Consider the following 21,386-nt stretch of genomic DNA (forward strand, 5'->3'; position numbering starts at 1 on the left):
GCTCCTGTAAGAGCACTAGATTTTATTTATTGCCATATCAGCAGAGAGTTGCATGAGAGGGCTTTTTAAGACTTTCTTTAGGGTTTCACAGCAGGTGGTTATGGAGAGAGCTATATATTTAGCAGAAGGCATTTTCACAGTCAACACAATAGCTGACTGTATAATTTTGCATATGGGGCTCTCAGGAATTTTGCTTTGAGATCACATTTATTCAGATAAATGGGGCTTGGTCAACCAATAATATCCTTAGCCCGTCCTACCCCAGTAAAGGCCATCTCTTTCACATTAAAGTGGGGTCAGCATACACCCCACTATACAGCCTCCTCGGGAACTACTACCAAGGATAATTTCCCACCTGAATCACCTTTCACTTATGCAAAAAAGTTTAAATATGCCCCCAAAGTGGCCGGAAGGCAACATCTTTTCCAGTATGGGAGTGTAAAATATAAAATAATCTCTTGTGAATGCAGTGGACTTCATCTTATTTCCACTGTGGCGTCCAATACCTACAAAATCAGTTTTTCCGGTTTAATCCCCAGCATTTTAGCCATATGAGGTTATACAGGTAATAAAATAAGATGGCTGAGGCAGTGCCTTCACCAAAGGCTTTTCAATATACATTTACAATTTCGCAAGACCTTCCATTTTCTAAATGAATTCCGTTCCAGAGATCACTAATATTGTGAGACAAATATGCCACAGCAGCTACTCATGCCCCGCTTAAGAGATTATTTCTTTCAGCGGCCATTGTGCTACCAACTATGCAGGTCAGTCTGGCATCTTCTGTGGGAGACTTACTGTCTTACCAACATGGTATATACAAACATTGAATGCACAGACAATTGAACAATGTGACAAAGTGAGGTGTCTTAATTTTGAGACTATGAAAAAAGCAAGGCACACCTGTTGTACTAAGCAAAAGAATGCATTCTTTAACTAAAAAAAGATCACATTTGGAAAACGTGGAAGTGAAGGCATGAATAGGTAAGCTAACAGTAACTTTATTACAGTCAGTGATGGTTTATTTTCCAGACCGATTCAGTCTAGATTTTACCTCTGGTTAACCTAACTGATTTGTTTTGTATTATCATGCTGAATTTATTTATCCTCTTCACCCGTGCCATCTTCTGCAGATTTATATCTTTTTTTTCTCAAGTAACTCTGTTCCTGTTTCATTTGGCTCTACTGTAGCCCAGGTGACTTTTACTCCTGATACATCTATTGCCTCATCTCTCAGTACGTCCCTCCATGTCCTATTCAGCTCCAACAATTACCCACCTTTCAACTAGATGAAAAGATTGATATCCCCCCTCATCTATGTTGATGATGTAATTGTGTGGTACAATAATATTGTACAACAAGTTTTGGGTTGTATCACAGTAAACATATGTGTGAAGGGTGCATGAGCAGAACCCCGCTTCATGGGGCTTGGGGGCTGGTTCGACTCTGACTGCCAAGAGTTGAAGCAATTGGTGAGACGGAGAGCTAGGAGCGTTCGGCATCATCCAAGCCCCTTAGCCTCCCAGGAGCAGGTTAGACTTAAACGTCAATATAAATCTCTTGTGCAGACAAAGAACGCTGCCTTCTACCATAATAAGTGGGATGAGATGCAGGGAGTTATCCTCCTCAAGGGTCGGCAAAAGTTCTGGGCAAAGGTCAATTTGTTTAGTGGTTAATATAGGGGTACTCTTGTTTGTATTGTCCTGGAAGCTCAGTGGGCTGCTTATTTGACAGATCTATTTAGGGGACCCTCTGGCACAGATAGACCCCATACAACTCATGGACGAAAAATCCCTGTTACATGGTTTTCAATAAAGGAGGTAAAAGCCGTTATCGAAAGAGTAAAACTCTCCCGAACTGCTGGCCCCAATAACATTCCAGCAGTAATAAATAAGGTGAACAGTGTTTGGTGGGCCACAGTTTACTCTTCCTTGTTTAGTTGGATTGTCGCGTCTGTCCTTTCCCCCCTTTCCTGGAAAGGGTCTATAGTTGAACCTATTTTAAAAAAGGGGGTGGTACAGACCATCTATTATAGGCTTAATAGCCTTCTTGATATTTCACTAAAGATCTTTTCTAAGATTATTTTAGCCAAACTTGAAGACTGGGCTATTGAAACCAAGAGAATTCCAATAGAACAGGGTGGCTTTCAGGAGAGTCACTCTACTATAGACCACTGTTTTGCATTATGGGCCATTGCTAAAAATTCCCTAGAGGAAAATCAAAGGCTTTGCTGGTGTTTTGTTGACTTCAGGTCAGCCTTCGATTCTGTGGATAGGGATATCCTGTGGGGGTAGAAACTTGTGGCCTGGGAGCTCACATTAAACCTACTTCAATCCTTGCACTCTGGTAAATGAGCTCAGGTGGAGTTAGATAAGTTTGGTTGATTATCTCAACGAATCCCTATTGACAATGGCCTGCAGCAGGGGTGCGTTTTAGCACCCCTAATTTTTAGCCTATTTTTGGTGAACCGTTCTTTCCCAATTGAAATCATTTTCCTCTAAAATCGAGAAACAGCACATTGCCTGTTTGCTTTATGCAGACGATTTGGTATTACTGGATTATACCCTTATTGGTCTGCAGAGGAAACTAAATGCTGTAGCAACTTATATCAAGCAGAACCAACTTCACATTAATCTGGAGAAGACCAAGATTTTGTTTTTGGGGGAAAAAAAGTAAAGCGTTTCAGCTGCAACTTAGACATACGGGAGGTGGAGCAAGTGGACCAATATAAATATTTGGGCTTAACCTTCAGGAGGAATCTGAATTAGCGTACGAATATTGGATTGGCTTCAAGCAGAAGGCCCTATTGCAGGCCAATTGTCTATCAAGATTTAATACTAGATTTGGGGGGCTTTCCCATATTCAATTACTAAGGGCTTTCGAAGGGAGGATACCTCCGCTGAGTCTGTATGGAGGAGAGGTTTTTTCCCTTAAACCGGCATATGACTGAGACAGATTAGAAGGGGTAGTGCTTAAAAGGCTTTTATCACTCCCAGAAGACACCATGGTTCAGGCCATAAGGAGAGTGCAATCTGGTCTCCTGGAACCTGGTGGCCTTTACTCGGGCCTAAGATACTTTAATACACTCTTGGAGAATGATGAGGTGTCTAAAGTCTCCAAATTTTACTGGGAAGAGATTCAATGTAGTGAAAGAATGTGGGGAAAGGAAGTAAAAACCAGAATAATTCCTGTAAGGAACCTCCATTCAGATAGTGGTACAATCACATAGTGGTTCCCCTTCCCAGGGAAGCACGCATTGAAAGAATCTGTTGCTTTGGTGTCTGAATGAAATGACCTATCTTACCTGAGCGAGAAACCATCCATAAGTTTCTCAATCCCTACTCTGGGCCAGGACACAGTTTTCCCTTATTTATCGCAGTTACCAGTCCCAGGATTGCGAAATGAAATATGAAGGGTCAGGGTGGTATGTAACCCAATCTATTCATCCCGCCCATACTGGGCAAGGGTTCAGAATAATAGTGGTCTCTGCCCCTGCCCCCTCAAAGTTAAATGCCCCCTACCGCATATCTTTATGGATTAAGTCTTTTATCTTGCATTAAGTCTTTAAGACCTCGGTTTTTGAAATATGATGTTCTCCATAGGGGGAAAGCTGTGGAACTGTTTTCATAAATGTGTTACTTAGATGTGGCAGTTGGAATGGCTCGGTTTTTACGGTCTGTTAAACAGAGTTTTAACGATGAACTGTAGTGGGTAGGGGGTGTTGGGTAGTTAGGATGGGGCCCTTTTAATGATTTTAATTGTCAATTGAGTTTTAGAATGTTTTTTGTACAATTGTATAAATAAACCTTGATTTTCTACCTACCTACCATGTTTCATCTCTTGCTAAATCACAGTTTATTCTTCTACTCATTCATTCCCGGTCTACTTTCCTAGCCCTAGTCTTCTCTCCTGCTCTCTCTGCCCAGATCATCTCTTGTCCTCTCCCTGCCCGGATCGTCTCTTGTCCTCTCCCTGCCCGGATCGTCTCTTGTCCGCTCCCTGCCCAGATCGTCTCTTGTCCGCTCCCTGCCCAGATCGTCTCTTGTCCGCTCCCTGCCCAGATCGTCTCTTGTCCGCTCCCTGCCCAGATCGTCTCTTGTCCGCTCCCTGCCCAGATCGTCTCTTGTCCGCTCCCTGCCCAGATCGTCTCTTGTCCGCTCCCTGCCCAGATCGTCTCTTGTCCGCTCCCTGCCCAGATCGTCTCTTGTCCGCTCCCTGCCCAGATCGTCTCTTGTCCGCTCCCTGCCCAGATCGTCTCTTGTCCGCTCCCTGCCCAGATCGTCTCTTGTCCTCTCTCTGCCCAGATCGTCTCTTGTGCCCTTCTCTGTCCAGATCGTCTCTTGTGCTCAGGCCTATCCATAACCTCACCTGAGATAGCCCTTACTCTTCTAGTCTCCCCTGGGATATACGGGGTTGAGAGTACCAACCTGCCATGCACAATTGTGTAACTGGCACAGGTATCTCTCAGGGCAATGGCCCGGATTCCATTCACATTAGGTGGTGAAAGTGTTTGCTTCCCTCTGGAATCACCGACTCACTTTTTGGTCCCACTCTCTAGTTTAGAACTACAAGGACTTCCTCACCTGAGGAATCGCTGTCAAAAGCTACACTGTTAACCTCTGGGGGTATACTAGTAGGTTTGTTTTTAGGACAGGAAGAGCCCTTTGTTCGGATCCCTGTCTGCTTACGGTCAATGCACCAAGTCTTTTTGGGATCACAGGCCTTACTCTGGTACCCACTTTTGATTTGTCAGGTGTTTTGGAGCCCTCCCTCCTGGACAGGTTTTAGGGGCCTATAGATGAGTTCTTATCTTTGTTTCTAGAGTGGTCCACCTTTTTAACTGGAGGGCAGGGGCTTTGGCTTCACAACCCCTTTCTTTTTGTCACCCCCTGTGTCTCTTCTTGGACACTCTAGGTTTTACCCAATGATCAGCCTTCTTAACCAACTCCTAGGAAGAGACTAGACCTAGGTCCAACAGGTATTGATTCAACTTATCAGAAGTACAGCTACTTAACAGATGTTCCTTCATAAACAAATTATGAAGCCCATCATAATCGTGCACCTGCCACCTAGTATATTCACTGAAAATACTACAAAATCAACCCAGGACTGGATCAAAGATTTCTGAGTCTTTCTGAACTTAATTCTACATTCCTCAGTGGTTAGTCCAAAGTCCTCAATCAGGGTTCACTTTATGAGGTCCTAGGACCGCAGATGGCATCTGTCGCAACAAATGTCTATCCCTGCGCTTTCCTGAAAACAACTCCCAGAGTAGAGAACCCCAATACTTCCGGTTGAGTTTCCTCATCAGAGGTACCACTTATTAGGGACTTACAGAGGTATTAAAGGCCTGATCACTTTGGGATCAATTGACCAGTTCTCTTGTTTTGGGGGAAGAACACTGGCACTAGGGACGTAGTTGGGAGGAATTCAGTGCCCTTAATTCAAAGTTGCATCAAATACCAGGCAAAACAAGTGTGGCGTGGGGTTGAAGGGGGGAGTACTGCAATGAAACCCTGTTTCCCACACATATTAAAGTAAAAAATCCGTAACAAGAAGCTAAAAGCACATTAACAAAAAAAATAACCAGAAATTTTGCAATGGATGGTACTGCTTGTGTGAGTACCTTCATACAGAGAGAAATGGGAAGTGCTGGAAGCAGTAAGTATCAGACAGGAAACGTGCTTGTCATGCCAGGTTGTAAACATGGTATCCACTGGAGGTGCTAGAGTAGCCATTTACGATTGGCTAGAATGCCTATCCATTTCCTGTTGTGGAAGCAGAACCCAATTAATTATCTCAATATTTAGATACCCCAAAATTATACCTAAATGACTCATCTCGAGTTCCTCATTGACTACACATCAGAAATAATTCAATTTAACAGAGTAACACAGAAAATAAATATTGGAAGCATAAAGAACTGTGTTCTAGGCCAAAAGGTTGATTTTTAATACAGAAAAAGTTAAAAGGTGTACAGAAATAAAAAGCATGAAGTGCCATTAAGGCTCAAAATGCAGAAATACAAAATAGGTGCAAAATCATAGACCATATTAGTCCCTAGTTAACAGAATGCAAGAAAGTATTGTAAGTGTCAGACTCCTAAAGAGTATAGACATTTCCCATAGAGTCTCATAGAGAGTCTCAGTCAAATGGACCTAGTAAATAGTATCCGATAACAGCAGTGTTAATCCCAACTGCAAAACCCAAGCTTGATCAATAATTAAGCCAGACTAATCTTAGACAGCTAAAGTCCAAGAAATTTTAAACATCCGTCACTCTTTCTAAAAATACATTCTGTAAATTCAGCACAACATGATTGTGGTTAGGGTCATTTTGGTAAATTAGGAACTTTTACATAACTAAAAAGGCATTAGTTCCAACCCATTTCTTAAGGTAATAGAAATCTTCCATCTTCTCCATCAGCAACCCCCCTCCTGAGATGATCAACACAAAATTAAATGTCCCACTAACAGTGACTCATAGATTCTACAATTCTATATCCACACTTCTAGAGGAAGTCTGCCAAAATTATACTTTGGGTGCATGGTGGAAGCTTCATTCACAGTTCAGTCTTTCTAGTAATGTTGTACATCACTATCATATTTACCTCATTCACTTGGTGTTCCGTGAAGACAAGGGGAGAGGTGGCTTGCAGCGGAACACTGATGGAACGTGGAATGAGCAGGTTGAACAGATAATCAGAAACTTCATCCATATTAGTAATAATGACGTCTTACACACAAATGTGGCATACGTTTTTATCTCCTTAGCTACCCTTTTAAATGACTTGTTGCAATTAAAATTAATTGCCTATCATTAATCCATCGGTTACAGCTCTATGCGTTATAAAAAACACTAATTATGAGAAATTATTTTCACACAATTTTGTATATTTATCATATTTTTGAAAATTTGATCACTCTGTCCTTGGTGAGAAGGAACTTTGACGTGTCATGGTGGCCGTGATCATCATTGTAGACAAAAGGAAAGAAATGAGCTTGTTATGACCTGAGAGTTGTGATGTATGAATGCTCTCAGATTGCACTTTGGTTAAGCGAGGCCTAATTTTGTTTCTCCATTCTCTTCACCTACTTCCCTACCTTTAGACATTCTCCAGTGTTCTGTTCTGGGCCATCTTACCTTCACTTTAACACAGCTTATATTTGCAACGCCATCCCTTCTTATGGATTATGGTTTCTCTGTGCTGAAACACCAAAATTCACTTCTCTTTCCAACTTTCTCACCCCATCTCTAGTATTAACTCTTTGTCTTGCTGCCTTCCTACATGGGATAACACATAGATTCCTTCTTCTTAAAATGAATGTCGCCTTCTTTCCTACTTCATTTCCAATTCCCAGACCCATCTTTTTCCTTCCCATATTCTATTGCCACTAATTTGGGAGTAATTTGTGTAAAACTTGCCATTGAGTCCAATTTCAGCTCTTAACTATCTTATTTTTCTATCCTCACTCCTTCTACAGAGCCAGATCACTCATTCACACCCGTATAATGCATGCAGTGAAATATGAAATATGAGAGCATCTTCTCTGTTGGCCTCTCTCAACACCACTGGGACCCCTGGACTAATACGTACCCTTTGCCACTCGCACCCCAATCTGTCTTTCTCATCCCATCCCTACATCCCAATACCACCTATAGACTGAATGGGTAACTGCTGAACATCAAATACTCACTAGGATGTTCTGAACAGTGCATGGCATGCCCTCTGCCTCCCTTAGTTGTCCAGCCGATGCACCTGTGCTGATACCGCAATCCTATCTAACCACATGTTTCTTCTTATTTATCACTGGTGTTCTATCTGCTCATTTCAAATAACCAGCGGGAATGGTACTTAACTCATTTATGTATAGAGGAGGAAACACCACCTATTTGCTGTTGGCAATGGTTATGCTTTTTGTCTGTGAAGTTGTACAATATTACTGCATTTTTTGTAATGCAGCACTACCACATTAGTCTAGGTAAGTGAAACATGATAAATGTCCAGTATTCAGCTGCAGCATGATTATCTCCTTTTCAAACCACTCTGAATGAGGTACTTTTGTCCCTAATCGCCCATCCTGCACACAAATCCTTGTTTGAGTAGTTCACCCAAATGGTGATGTCTTTAGGTATCTTATTAGTTGCTATATACTGCACATCTTGTATAAAAGTTATATTTGTGAACTCACAAATAATAAAGTAACAGTGCCGATTAAATGCTACTGGCAGGTCCAAACTGCTGGTAGCATCGATGTGTTTTCATAGTTTCTGAGCTCCACCTGTCTATGTAGTAGGTTGGTCCCTCTAGAATCTGAACGGTATACTGCATATTTTTTTAATCTTTATTCCTCTTGTTGCATCATTCTTATAGTCACTATAGTGGCTTCTTTACTTAATAGAAACCTATAGATAATGCCTTATAAAGTCTTACTTGCCGTTTACCTTAAATTCCTGACACCTGATTTCCCATGTTTTCTGATTGCAGTGGAGGAGCTGAAGAAAAAGGCGCTGCAAAGATACAATCAAATTAGGGTATGTACACAGTCTACTTGCGACACTCGCTTTAGCTACTGGTTCCCAGCCTCCTCCTCCAATCCCAGCAATTATCACAAACTCCCAAGATCAATGGCTTGGTAGGTAATCTAGTGTATAGCCAGATTTGATAGGTTATCCAGATATTTCTATGTTTTTAATCAGCTAAAGGTCGGTGGCTGCTCTGGTTTGTTGCTATAAAGTATTTCGATGGCAGACTCCTTCATGACTCAAGGGTCAGCAAGGACTGAAAAAAGCTGCTTTCAGGATGTAGTAGGATAAGCCCACTCTCCTCCTAACTGGACCGGGCTCATCACTCCCTGTCGGCTTTATTCTATTGCTGTCCTGCTGGCCCATCAGTTATAATCTGATGGACTAGCATGCAAACAATAGTGATGGTGCTAGCTAACGCCAAGGTGCATCAGAGTACCTTCGCCCTTTTATTACTCCCACATAACAATGGCGCAATGGGTTTAATAATGAAGCAGCAAGTTTGCAGACTCTCCAATCTCAAAAGTAACTAGCACATAAATAAATGAAGGGGTTGTGTATGGATAAGGAGAGTGAATTTTTTACTGGTGTTGGCTTGTTTCCCATTTTACTTTGCCTCCTGTATTATGTAGCAGTATTTAAAACTGTACATGTACTTATTTAGGTTGAAGTCAGTGAAGTTACAAGTAAGTTGGTGATGCAGGATCGGAGCCAGAGTAGCCTGGAACCTTTCTGCATGTTCCTGTTTGCATGTATTGTCACATGATGATCTGAGCGAAGAAGAGGCTAGAGTGGTCTTAATGTGAAAAGTACTATGAGGTAGTTATGTGTCTTGAGCTTGCAATATTGAGTTTCTGCTGTTTGGTACAGTAGCAGTATTTTTAGGTCTCACCGTAGACCGTATGTGCTTAGAGCCCGCCCATTGCATATCCTGGGTTAGATTGGTTACTCTTGCCTCTTTTTGGTCATCTTTTGTTGACTTCACGTCCTTTTTAGGGCTCGTGCCCTAGCGTTGCAGTGCATAGCACTGCTCGCGCAGGCAAGAGCCCTTTTGTCCGGGGTTTGAAAACGGAGCCTGGAATCGCACACGCTCATGCGTGTGCTTTTCCTTTTGTGGCCCGCTATTGGCCTTTGCGTGCGTCTTTTTATTAAAGACCGCACGCAATTGGCCAAAGGCGGGCGCATTGCTCCGCCCATGGCCTATTGGTGTCTATTACGCGCTTGGTGCGCATAATAGACACCAATAGTTCATGTGGTTTCAATTATCATGCCCAGACACGGGCGCGATAATAGAAAGCACATGGCACGGGGCTGAATGAAAGCAGATGGCGAGCTGACGTGCATCCGAGGGTGCCCTCCCCTCTTTCTCACTGGGGCTGGGCTTTGCGTGCGCACTAAAGGCGACTGGAGAGACAGCGTAAATCAGCCACAAATTTAAACATCGTATAATCACACCGATAAAAGAGTGAGTGCAGTGAGAAGATAGTGGGTTGTCATTGCGGCTGTGAACACCGGCGACGGCTTCTTTGTAAAAGGACCCAAACGTATATTGCTTCTTTCCTGTGCACGTCCTCCTCAAATTCACCTTTTCATTTATTTTTAAGCAGTTACATAGAAAAAGATATATTTCTCCACATTTCGATAAGCTGAGCCCCTCTTGTATTTCTGCACACACACTAATGCAGACGAAGCCCCAGTTGTCTTAGCACTCAAACGTTGCGCGGTGGCTGTGTGGGGTCTAAGCCGTGTCCGGGGTGATGCTAACGGCAGGCTGGTTCTCCACAATGCCCCCTCCCTGGGCACGGCGGCTCCCACCAGGCTGGGAATCTTTTGACGAGACGCGTGTTGTTTCTAGCGAGAACTCCCGATCGCTTTCTCCTGTCGGCTGGCGTCTCTTTTCAGCCCTGGCAGGCGATAACCACCCTCCTCTTCCCCTTGCACGAAAGGCAGGCACTGCTGCCGCCAGTAAATACAACCCCGGCCGGGGCTCCATTCTTGGGCTATTTGGCCGTTGAACCGCTCAATGAGAGTCTCCATATTCCCTTCCCTCAAAATTTCCAGGTCCCATTTTGTTGCCGTATTTAGAATCACTCCGGTAGGTCAGACTGCGGGGTAATGCACGCTTAATTATCCTGCAGAGGCAGGTACTACGGAGTGGGACAGCGGCTTTCTGAGCTGTGCTTCACATCAGTGGGTTTTATATTTCCTGTTTACTTTTTCCCCCTGATTCTTTTTTTACGATGGCACTTTGCAAAATGGTCCAATGGTAAATATGTTTATAAGGGGTGACAACACCTTAAAGCCGGCTCCATATTGCTGTGACACGAGCGTTTAATTATTGTTTTAAATAAAGTGCAGTTTTAAATTTCTGTAGAGTGTAAACAAAAATGAATTTCTTCTGCGCACTGGATAATCATATCAAAACTGTATTTGGAGAATGCTAGGCAATAGGTTAATTTCTAGATAAATTAATGTAAATTATCAGAAATATAGACGTTGAATTGAGTGTCCGCAGAGGATGCTTGTTCTTGTATGCTTATTGGCGCTCAGTTTATCGACACCGTGAAGCTGAAAAGCTGAGTTAGCCCTCCCAGGCTTTGAACTCGTGACTGCGCACAAGACGTTTTAACTCGCTGACACAGTTTCCCGCCTTTTTCTTGTATGCTTTACCAGTGTTTTGTTAATTATTTGGGTTCTATAAATAGATCACAGCCTTCCGTCCTCTCCATCCCTGTCCCTCCTCCTTGATGCTGCCACCTCACCCGTTCTTTTACCACCCCACATCAAAGATTTCCTAATTGCAGTGGGGCCATGGGGACAAGCTCCAGTGATTTCCCCTGGTTTCCCAGTAAACACGCACCGGCCCTGCCCTGGTGTTGCCAAGCGTGAACCTCTTCCCTGAAACCTCTCTCTGTGTCGAAGGCAAACTTTAACCGAGTGCATCCTTTCCAGGGAGGGTTGAGGTCCGACCCCAGAGGCTCCCAGTAACAGAGCATTCATATCTGGCAGGTTGCCATGCCTTCCTGGTCGGTTAAAGACCTCCCCGGTAATAATTGAACTGAGGGGCATAATTAGTTACATTTGCACTACAGCAGGGCAGTTTTGCAGCCGTGTTTGTTCTAACCAACCAGAGCAAGAGTGATATTTGTACTGACTAACTGGAGAGTGAATGACAAAGACTCAGGGCAAGCATTATAAATATATATAGCAATCTTTGCGATACACCTGGTGAGGCAAAGAAAATATGCAGAGTTCAATGACCCCTACCCACCACTGCCCCTTCTGGAAGGTAACTAACTATTTGGGAAATGAAGCGACCAACAAAACCCTGAGCTCACCTCAAACTACCCAGTACAGAGTAAGAGTTTGAAAGCCTACATTTCAGCCAGACACTCTGAACACACTCTCATCTGGTGGGTCTTGTTCCCTGCCCATCTCACCTGGTTCCCAAAACATAAAAGAACAAAACCCAAGCTGATATCATTTCAGCAGTAAAACATAACATAACAAAACACAGCACAGCACAACACGACACAACCTACACTAACACAACACAACACCGCCTAGCCTAACACAACATAATATAGCCTAGCCTAACACAACATCACATAAGAGATATGTTCAGATGGCATTATAAGTAGAGATGGAAATAAAGAAAATATAAATAGCTGTAAGTTTAGAAATAGTGCTTTGATCACTAAAATAGGTAGTGACGAACAGATGCTTGTACTTTCGTACAGGAGTTTGCATTTGCTGCTGGAGGACGTTGGCCCTGAGGGCTCTGTTGGTGTCGTACTGTGTTCAGCGACTGTTAATCAAGTTTTTTCCATTTGTTAGTAATGATTTATCAGACAGTAAACAAATGCTGGAGGGCATGCATCTTTTCCGTAAGAAGTATGTGTTGCAAGAGGTAGCAGGTTGGTGTTAGGAAGGATGAAAGAGTTTACAGGATGTCCCTAGACGCTGCCTGCAGCTATGTGTCTTACATTGGGCGCCCTCTGCTCTCTTCTCTGTATTATAAAAGCATCCAGAACATTGCAGTGCCCAATGCGTAGCTAAACCTCAACTATATAGCAAAAATAAAAGTACCACAGTGGTAGCAAAAGGATACCATTGTGTTTGAATTAGCACAATCAGGCATGTGCATAAGCTCGTTCTCTGTGTAACTCCTGCAGAAAGCGCACACACTTACGTTTTTTTTTTCATCTACATACTGCTTATTAAACAAAAGTTTGCCGGGATAGCGTTAATATCATTGAGGACACGCCTGTTTTAGAAGTTACACGCTGCCCGCGGTTACACGCGGCGAAGTGTCCCACAGTGTGCCCCCTATTTTGCATTTTCTCTTTTCCAAAGGCGTCCACAACACAGCAGGAGCTAATGCAGTACTAACGTTTAACTACACAGTAACAAGCATTGGCATAGCCAATAGGTCTCGCTTTTGGGTCCTTATAAGTATTTAGTTATGCAACTGTGGCATGGCTAAACACTTATAAGGTCCCAAAAGCGAGACCCATTGGCTATGCCAATGCTTGTTTTTTGTTTGTTGTGTCTCCGTGGGGAGAACATTTTCCACCATGGAGAAACCCCCTCTCTTACAGCATCACAGTGTTTGGGTGTTCCATTCCTTCAACCACCCTGGAAGAGAAGTTACAACAGCCGTTGCTGACGTCAATCTCTACTCTTTAAGAGGGGGGAAGGGGCTGGAAAGGAGCTTGAATGTCAACAAACTCACATGTTATCGGCCGTTCCCGCACTTCAAGGCAAACACGTATAGAAGCGCACACTCCTCACAACCTGCGTGGGATTATCTACTGTGTAAATGTATGCATTCATTCCATACATTTATGCAGAAGTGAAAACATTTACACCTGGACAGCTGTCAGGCGCATGTGAAGCCCGCTCTGGCCATGAAAGGATGCAGATGGCTTTGTGAAGTGGGCTCTGTGTGTGCTGGCTGCAGTAAACATATTGAAACAAGAGTTTAATCTTTACTAAGTGTTCGCCGTGCACAAGGGAGGAAGGGTGCTGTGTTTGAGATCCGGGTGTTTTCTGAGAACAGCAAGGATGTGATAACAAGCAGGAAGTGGGATAAGGGAGGGGGTGGCAAATGGTGTGCACTTTTGCGGCCGCTTTGATGTTCTCAGTGGTCGCGCGGCTCACTGAGAACATCAAAGCGGCCGCAAAATGATCACGCAGGCTGCCAAATGGTGCGCGCGCCCGGCGCACATGCACTGTAGTTGGCGGGCGCACATGCACTGTAGTTGGCGGGCGCACATGCACTGTAGTTGGCGGCCTGAAAGCACTGGTTTGCACTTCCAAATCCCCCTTTTACAAAAGCTCTCGCGAGAGCAGCGCTAAAGCGCTGGCTCAGGCGAGACCTAAAAAGTAGCGTAATACCACCCAGGTGGAAAAAAAATAAATTAACTACGTGAAGTAACAAACATGTACTGAACAGGACGGACGGAGTGTACAGCATTAGTCAGGTGTTTGTGGGGCTGTCTTAAACATGGTTTTATGGATAGACAGAATTATTTAATGTGCATAAGCACTTTCTTTCTGTAAGTCCTGCCAAACAGTGCATAGACCTAGCTATTCTCTTTTACCCAATTACTGCCCTATTAAACAAAAAGTTTAGCGTGATGTGCCTAGATGCTGCTTGCGGCCCGCTCTCTTGCAGTGGGCTCACTCTGTTCTCCTTTCTTGCTGCCTTTGTTCTCAACCAAGATGGAAAAAAGAACGTAAACTAACAAACAGGAGATGTTCATGCCATTCGCCTTCAGCTGTGGGTAGTTATAGATAAATATTGTGTGTTATGTATTATAAGCACACACATGTGCATATAACACATGTCAGTAGCCGTATGTAGACAAGCACAGTTACACACATTTGCGTTTTAAACAGTGGTCACTGGTTATCTATTTGTTTTTAGGTAAGCTTGCATTTTCCTATAAGAGCTGTGTGTAAAGGCCTCTAATAAATAAAAATATGATCTGGAGCACTTCAGGTTTTGTAACAAAACACTGGTTAACCTTTCACCATCTGTCTGCCACCCAGAGAAGCATATCTGAGAGCACAAATAAACAAACATAGTCCAGAATATAAAGTTTATATCCCTAATTACATTACTGCTGTTTAAAAACCAGAGAATCTGGTGGGAACTGGACCCGTGGGAGCGTTTCCCGTTGTCCTCCCTATAATGAACTTTTCACCTTGCAATTGCTAAAGGCATATTTAGAAGCACCATGAGTCCAACTTTAAAGGCAAAGAAGAAAATAGAAAATTTCCTGCGTAAACATAGTTCAAAGAGCTCCTATGCATGGCTAATGCCCGCACGTTTGGATTAGATTATATAATGTGTCCAAATATACATATGTACTTAAATCTAATGCATTATGCACTGTGTTACTTGGATAGTCTGTTATTATTATTACAATGCATAATACCTACTCCAAGCAAATATATCTAGGGGCGGGTGGTACTTACAGACTATGGGTCTTACAGATATGTGTCTGTATACAAGTGTAGCCTTCTCCAGCTATTATATAATTAAACAGCATCTATTTTGTTGTATTTTAAGCACGTGACAATGCCTTTTATTTGTTTTAAAAACGAAAATATAAATAAAACACATTGTCATTTGCAATCCCTATAGCTCAAATAGAAGGCATTGTCATTTACAATGCCAATAGCTCAAAACAATGTCATTGCGAGACCTATTGCATTGTAAATGCTTGTTTTGTGCATTTGTCTCTTCTCTAGAGCATGGCCCAAGTACTGCTTTCTTGCCCAGTGTCCTTTAACTGCTCTCACTTTCGGAGCTACTTTTTTCAGCACTATGTAAGAGTGCATTTGTATGCAGTCGGTCTCCCCCAACCACCACCCTACACCTCAGACTTTTTGCTTGCCCTACCACCATTCCTCCTGTCTCCTGCCCATATGGTTGCTTGCCATGTCCCTCCTGCTTTAATTGTCCCATCCCTCCAGTGTTGTTGCTTGCAGTGCCCCTTTCGCCATCTGCATTGCTTGTCATGTGCCTCCAACCCCACCCACTCTCCCTCCGTCATTTCCGGTTGCCGCGTATCGCCGCCGCCAACCCCTTACCCCAGCATTGTTGCTTGCCCCGTTCCACTTCCCTCCCCCCCCCTGTTTTTGCTTGACCCTTTGTCTCATTAGAAAAAAGTGTTGTCTCGCCAGCGCTCCCCCAGTCATTGCGCTTTTTTCCTAGCTTTCAGCCATGCTGCACAGCAGCCGCGCTGCATGGTAAAAAGAGCGAGACAAACGCCACTAACTCTCTGGTAGGCAAGATTATTGGCTTAGCCAATGTTTGTTTGTGATGCTTGTGGTGATTGGATTGCCAAAGGCTCGTTTTTTTTTTTTTTTTAACTCTTTTTATTGAAAAATTGGCATGTTAGATAGCAAAGACACAGCATTTCTCATATAATCTGTGGCACACAGTGCAATAGAACCTCACCCCCTTGTATCATAAGTGTTTCTGGAATGTCACATCAACCCCCTGGTGGCTCACATATCTCCCCACGAAAAGTGTTCCAAGGCCCCCAAATTTGCGACCCCTTCTTCGAGCATTCCCTAGACACATAAATGGGTATCTGTCACCATACACCAATCCATGTCTCTGGCCCAGTCCACAATATTCGGCGAGGACAGAGCCCTTCACAAACGCGCGATATTCCGCTTGGCTACAATGAAGCCCAAAGTGACCCATATCCTCTCCTTAGCTGTAAGGTCAGTGGGGTCCCATATGTTTAACAAAATCAATTTGATGTTACATTGTATCCGCTGCTCCAACACTTCCTCAATCATTAATACCACCCCCTCCCAGTATTTCTGAATTGTCTCGCATTCCCACAGCGTATGGCTGAAGGTGCCCTCTTGCCCGCATTTCCGTGTACAAACACTATCTTCGGCGTATCCCATATGGACCAATGAGGGTCCAGACCGGTACATCGTGTGAAGGATTTTTAGCTGAACCAGTTGGAGTCTGGAGGAGATGGCAACTTCGCGGGTAGAAGCTACTGCGGCTCGCCATTCCTCAGTCGGCAACGTCATGGTGCCATTTATCTCTTAGTCGTGTTAGTGGATCGGTCATATTATTTATAAGTTTCTTGTATATGAGGGATATGGCCTTGTCTGGCAAATTACCATATACAATCCTGTCCTCCAGAGGGGAGGAATCTGGGAGGGCTGTACCTCTAGGGAGAGCCGAGAGTAGTGCATGCCTCATTTGGTGATACCGGAACTATTTAGAGCTGGCCATTTGAAACTCTTGCCTTAGCTGGGAGAATGGTATGACATTTCCGGATCTCCAAAGGTCCCCAACTCTGGAAATGCCGATGGTGTCCCATTTGTCGAACCCCAAGGAGCGCAACAGCCTAGCCAGCTGGTCATAATGCCAGATCGGCGTGGCTTGAGTAAGCTTGCCCTCCCAACCCAGGCTTCTAGTGGCGTCTTTCCATATTTGCACAGCATGCTTGGTCGGGCCAGACAGGACGTTTTTCTGAGACTTTGTATACAGTGCACCCTCAAACCCACCTTCGGGGAGGAGCCAATAATCGATCCAAAATGCTGGGTCGTCGTGACTTCTATAGGTGCATTGGTTAATGGCAGCGAGCTGTGAGGCCTGTAGTATCTTTTCATGTCTGGCAGTCCGATGCACCCGTCGAACCATCACAGTGTGAGCTTGTGTGTGGCAATGCGGGGTGGTTTACCCTCCCATAGCAAATCCCGCACTGTGCCCTCCAATTCTTTAAAGTATGACGCCGCGACTGGAAGGGGTGTGTTTTGCAACACGTACTGGAGACAGGGGAGGGACATCATCTTGAATAGGGCTGCCCGTCCCAGGAGGTTCAAGGGGAGCGATTTCCAGTGCTGGATGTCCGATTTAAGGCGCGCTAATGGCGGCCGGTGGTTGGTGTCATAAAATTTCGTTATGTCTTTAGATACCCAGATATTTAAAGCCGTCAACGGCCTCCGTCAGCTGACATCCCCGGGGAAGTCGAGGTCTGTGCCCACTAAGAACGTAAAGCACTGATTTGGTCCAGTTGATCCTGTAACCTGCGAACCTGCCAAAAATGTTGAATATATCCATCACCACATTAAGAGACTTCACCGGGGAGGCGAGAGAGCAAAATTACATCTGCATACAACGATATGCGGTCCTCCCCCTCCCCCCACCCCTCCCATTATGTCCATTTAAGGCCCTGAATGTCGGGGTCATGACGGAGCCACGCTGCAAGAGGTTCCAAGGCCAAGGCAAAAACGAGCGGTGACAGGGGACAACCCTGCCTGGTGCCCCTACCAAGAGAGAAGACCGGGGATTTCCGATTGTTTACAACCACTTGCGCCAACGGTTGACAATATAATAGATGCACCCATTTAATAAATTCCGGACCGAATCCTAGCTTGTGAAGCACTGCAAACATGTAGGGCCATTCAGTGGTGTCAAAGGCCGAAGCGGCGTCCAGCGACACCACCACGGCAACTTCTTTGATCGTATCTGCCCTGCAGAGTACTGCGTGTAGTCGACAGAGGTTAAGAGACTTGTTTCTTGCCGGTATGAACCTGGACTGATCCGGGTGTATCAAATTGGGGAGAACTTGTAGCACACGAGTGGCGAGAACTTTTGCAAGGACCTTAGCCTCGCAGTTAAGGAGCAAGATGGGCCTGTATGAGGAGCACAGGTCGGGGTATTTACCCGCTTTGTGGATAACTATGATGTTGGCCAATCGGTGGTCCTCGGGGAGAATTCCTATCTCTTTACTTACTTTATACATGGCAGTGATAAAAGGGGCGGTCATGCCTGCCGTTAGCTTGAATAATTCTACGGGGATCCCGTTAGGGCCGCCCGCTGCTCCCACTCACCCCTGCCCCCCCCCCCCTCCCCCCCCAGGCAAGTTGTGGATGGCCCTCTCCACTTCAGTTACTGTAATATCACGGTCCAGGTCGAGACTCTCCTCCTCTGTAACAACTGGTATCCGAATATCGCGTAGGAGGGAGGAAGCCTCTTGCTCTGAGTAAGTTGTACTGGAAGAGTACAGGGAGTGATAATATCTACCAAATGCGTCTGCAATATCTTGTGGAGCTGTGATTTGGGAGTGTGAATCGGTTGCAATTTCAACCACCAAGCGCCGCGCCCCATCCCTATGATCTAGCCAGGCCAACAATTTGCCTTCTTTATCGCCTACATCATAGATCCTTCTAAGAGTAGCCCGATATTACGCCTTAGCCGCATCCATGGCTAGGTCCAAGAGTTCTTTGGGTTTAATACGAAGCTGTTGGCTCACTTCTTCCTACTCTTGCGATCTAACTGCGCGTTCCAGTTCTAGGATCTCATCCTCTATTCGTGTTATGGCGGCCGCCTTCTCCTTACGTTGTCCTGCGATTTGTCCGAAAATCACCCCACGAACGAACAGCCTTATAGGCCTCCCAGAGCAAGACGGATGAGCTGACTGACCCCAAGTTTTCTTGGAAATACAGGTCCGTTTCTGTCAGAACCTTATCCCCGATTGGGGGCGACGGGGGGGGGGGTCGTGAGATACCGTGCATTGATCGGCGCCACACGGCCAACCGAGAGTTCCCCTACCTCCAATCTACACAGAACGGGGGAGTGATCCGATATTCCCCTAGCCAAGTGTCGTATTTCCTTGACGGTGTGAAGATGATCTGTGAGTGTGAGCACGTAATCAATGCATGACATGGTGCCATGGGGACCCGAAAGATGTGTGCATTGGAGTTTCTCTGGGTGCAGGCACCTCCAGACATCTTCTAGTTCCAATGCACCTAAGAAGCTATGGCTCCGTTAACGGGACAATGGCAGGTCTTTCTGGGGCCAGCGGTCCAGGGAGTCTGAGACAATGGAGTTAAGGTCCCCCCCCCCCCCCTCCCCCACCTCCCAACCAATAAACGCCCGTCCGGAAGACCCAGGAGAAGGTCGCCAAGATCAATAAAGGCCTGCATATGGAGGCCCGGTGGAATGTATACTTAGACCAAGTTAGGGGTGGCTCCCTCCCAGGTTCCAGACAGAGCTACGAATCTACCCAGTGGGTCCGTGCGGACCGTATTAATCGTTAAGGGGAAGGATTTGTGAACGAGGGTGCACACTCACCGGGAGCCCAAGCCAAAAGCGGAGTGAGCAGCCAGCTGAAAACCCCATCGTGACAGGGCCCTACAACCTTTGCCCAACAAGTGGGTGTCCTGCAGAAACACGACGTCTGGTAAGTGTCATTTCAGGAATTGGAGAACCACCCCTCTCTTTATTTTGTCCCCCAACCCATTCACATTCCATGAAAGCAATGTAAGTTTCACTCGAATTTAAAGATGTAAGATACCCCAGGGAGGAGCAAGTCAGGGGGAAGATAAGGAAGGATTTCCTTACACTGCTTAACACTGTGATCAATGAGAGCGTTACTAACTCTGTCTCTGCTGCAATTGACTTCTGAGTCCGAAGAGACAGGACATGCCTGAACAACAACAATACCCAAACCATCCGATCTGATAATACATGCCCAAACAACAATTTGCCAAACCAAAGCACAAATACAATCCCCTCCCACCCACCCCACAGACCCAGTCAACATTACCCAAACCTCCCCCACACTGCCTCCCTGCTCGGCGGTGACAAAACCTCCCACCCCCCCGAACTAGCAGAGCGCCTATCGCCCACACTCCCAAAAACGTAGGGGTTCGTGTAGCCCAACCGAGCCTTTGTCGCTGAGAGAGATTGTTTAGTCATCAATAACATTAAGAGCCCAACAGATGTACGATGAGACTATCGGCAAGGGCCCAAAGTACGCCTACTAATGCCCACATGTGTAACAAGGGAAAAGGCAAAGTCCGGAGTGATCAAATTAACAAAGCCATCCATAGCAGTCTATCCGAATACAACAAAAGTCTGGTGCAGGTGGCTGAGAGGAATCAGTGTCCACAACCCGCCGTCTACATGGAATCACTCAACCTTCCAAAAGGAAAAGATACAGACCAGTTATTCGACACCTCCCGCCGCTTCAGTAGACTCGTGGAATGGCGAGCCACCACCTGAGGCCCGGGCATCTCCGTCCATCCTCCCGCCCCGGGCCTGGTTGTTGCGGCATCCCGCCGTACGCCAGCCCTCCAGCCAGTCCCAGGTCTCCTCCAGGCTGGTGAAGAAACAAGATTTCCCCTCCGATTTCACCCTCCGCTTAGCCGGAAACATCATGGCATATTTCAAATCCTGGTCGGAGCGCTTTTTTCACTTCCCGGAAGCTTCGTCGCAGTCTCTGCACCTTGAGGGTGAAATCCAGGAAGAAAGTGATGCGGCTGTTTTGTAATTCCTCGGGCGGGGCGGAACGGGCACACTGCAGGATGACATCCCTGTTGTGGAAGTTGAAGATCCTAGCTAGAAGTGGTCGCGGGGGGGGCTCCAGGCCTCGGTCGCCCCCTGGTACTTGGTGCGCACTTTCCACAGAAAAGAAATAGGAGAGTCCCTTTGGCTTGAGGTAAGTAGTGATCAGCTCTTCCACGAATAGATTGGCCGATGGCCCCTCTGCGCGTTCAGGTACCCCAATTATGCGGACATTATTGCGTCTGGAGCATCCTTCATAGTTCTTCAACTGCGCTTCCAGTTTCGCAGCATGCGTTTGCAGCTCTTCCATCTTTCTCTGCAGCGCTGACGTGTCTTCAACCAGGGAGGTTCTTGATTTCGACATCTTTCAAACGCAAAATCATGGAGCGCATATCTTCTCTAATTAGGGACACTTCAGTAGACAATGTATCGATACTTCGTCAATTTGGCCTGGAGAGCTGCCTTCGAGCTGCGGCCCCCCGGCATGTTGCATACAGGTCTCTCCAAAGGGCCAGTTTGA

At 45.4% G+C, this 21,386-nt stretch overlaps 1 protein-coding gene across 1 annotated transcript in view; it reads left to right on the forward strand.

Annotated features, from left to right (window-relative positions):
• The window catches only part of NLE1 (notchless homolog 1), a 203,986-nt gene that overhangs the window by 84,673 nt on the left and 97,927 nt on the right, over positions 1-21,386 (forward strand). Inside the window, exons 8-9 of the mRNA XM_085647121.1 lie at positions 7,931-7,982; positions 8,489-8,535. Coding sequence (XP_085503247.1) covers positions 7,931-7,982; positions 8,489-8,535 — 99 coding nt within the window. The remainder of the gene's footprint in view (positions 1-7,930; positions 7,983-8,488; positions 8,536-21,386) is intronic.

The sequence above is a fragment of the Triturus cristatus genome, chromosome 3_2, assembly GCF_964204655.1.
Source record: "Triturus cristatus chromosome 3_2, aTriCri1.1, whole genome shotgun sequence".
Classification (NCBI taxonomy): domain Eukaryota; kingdom Metazoa; phylum Chordata; class Amphibia; order Caudata; family Salamandridae; genus Triturus; species Triturus cristatus.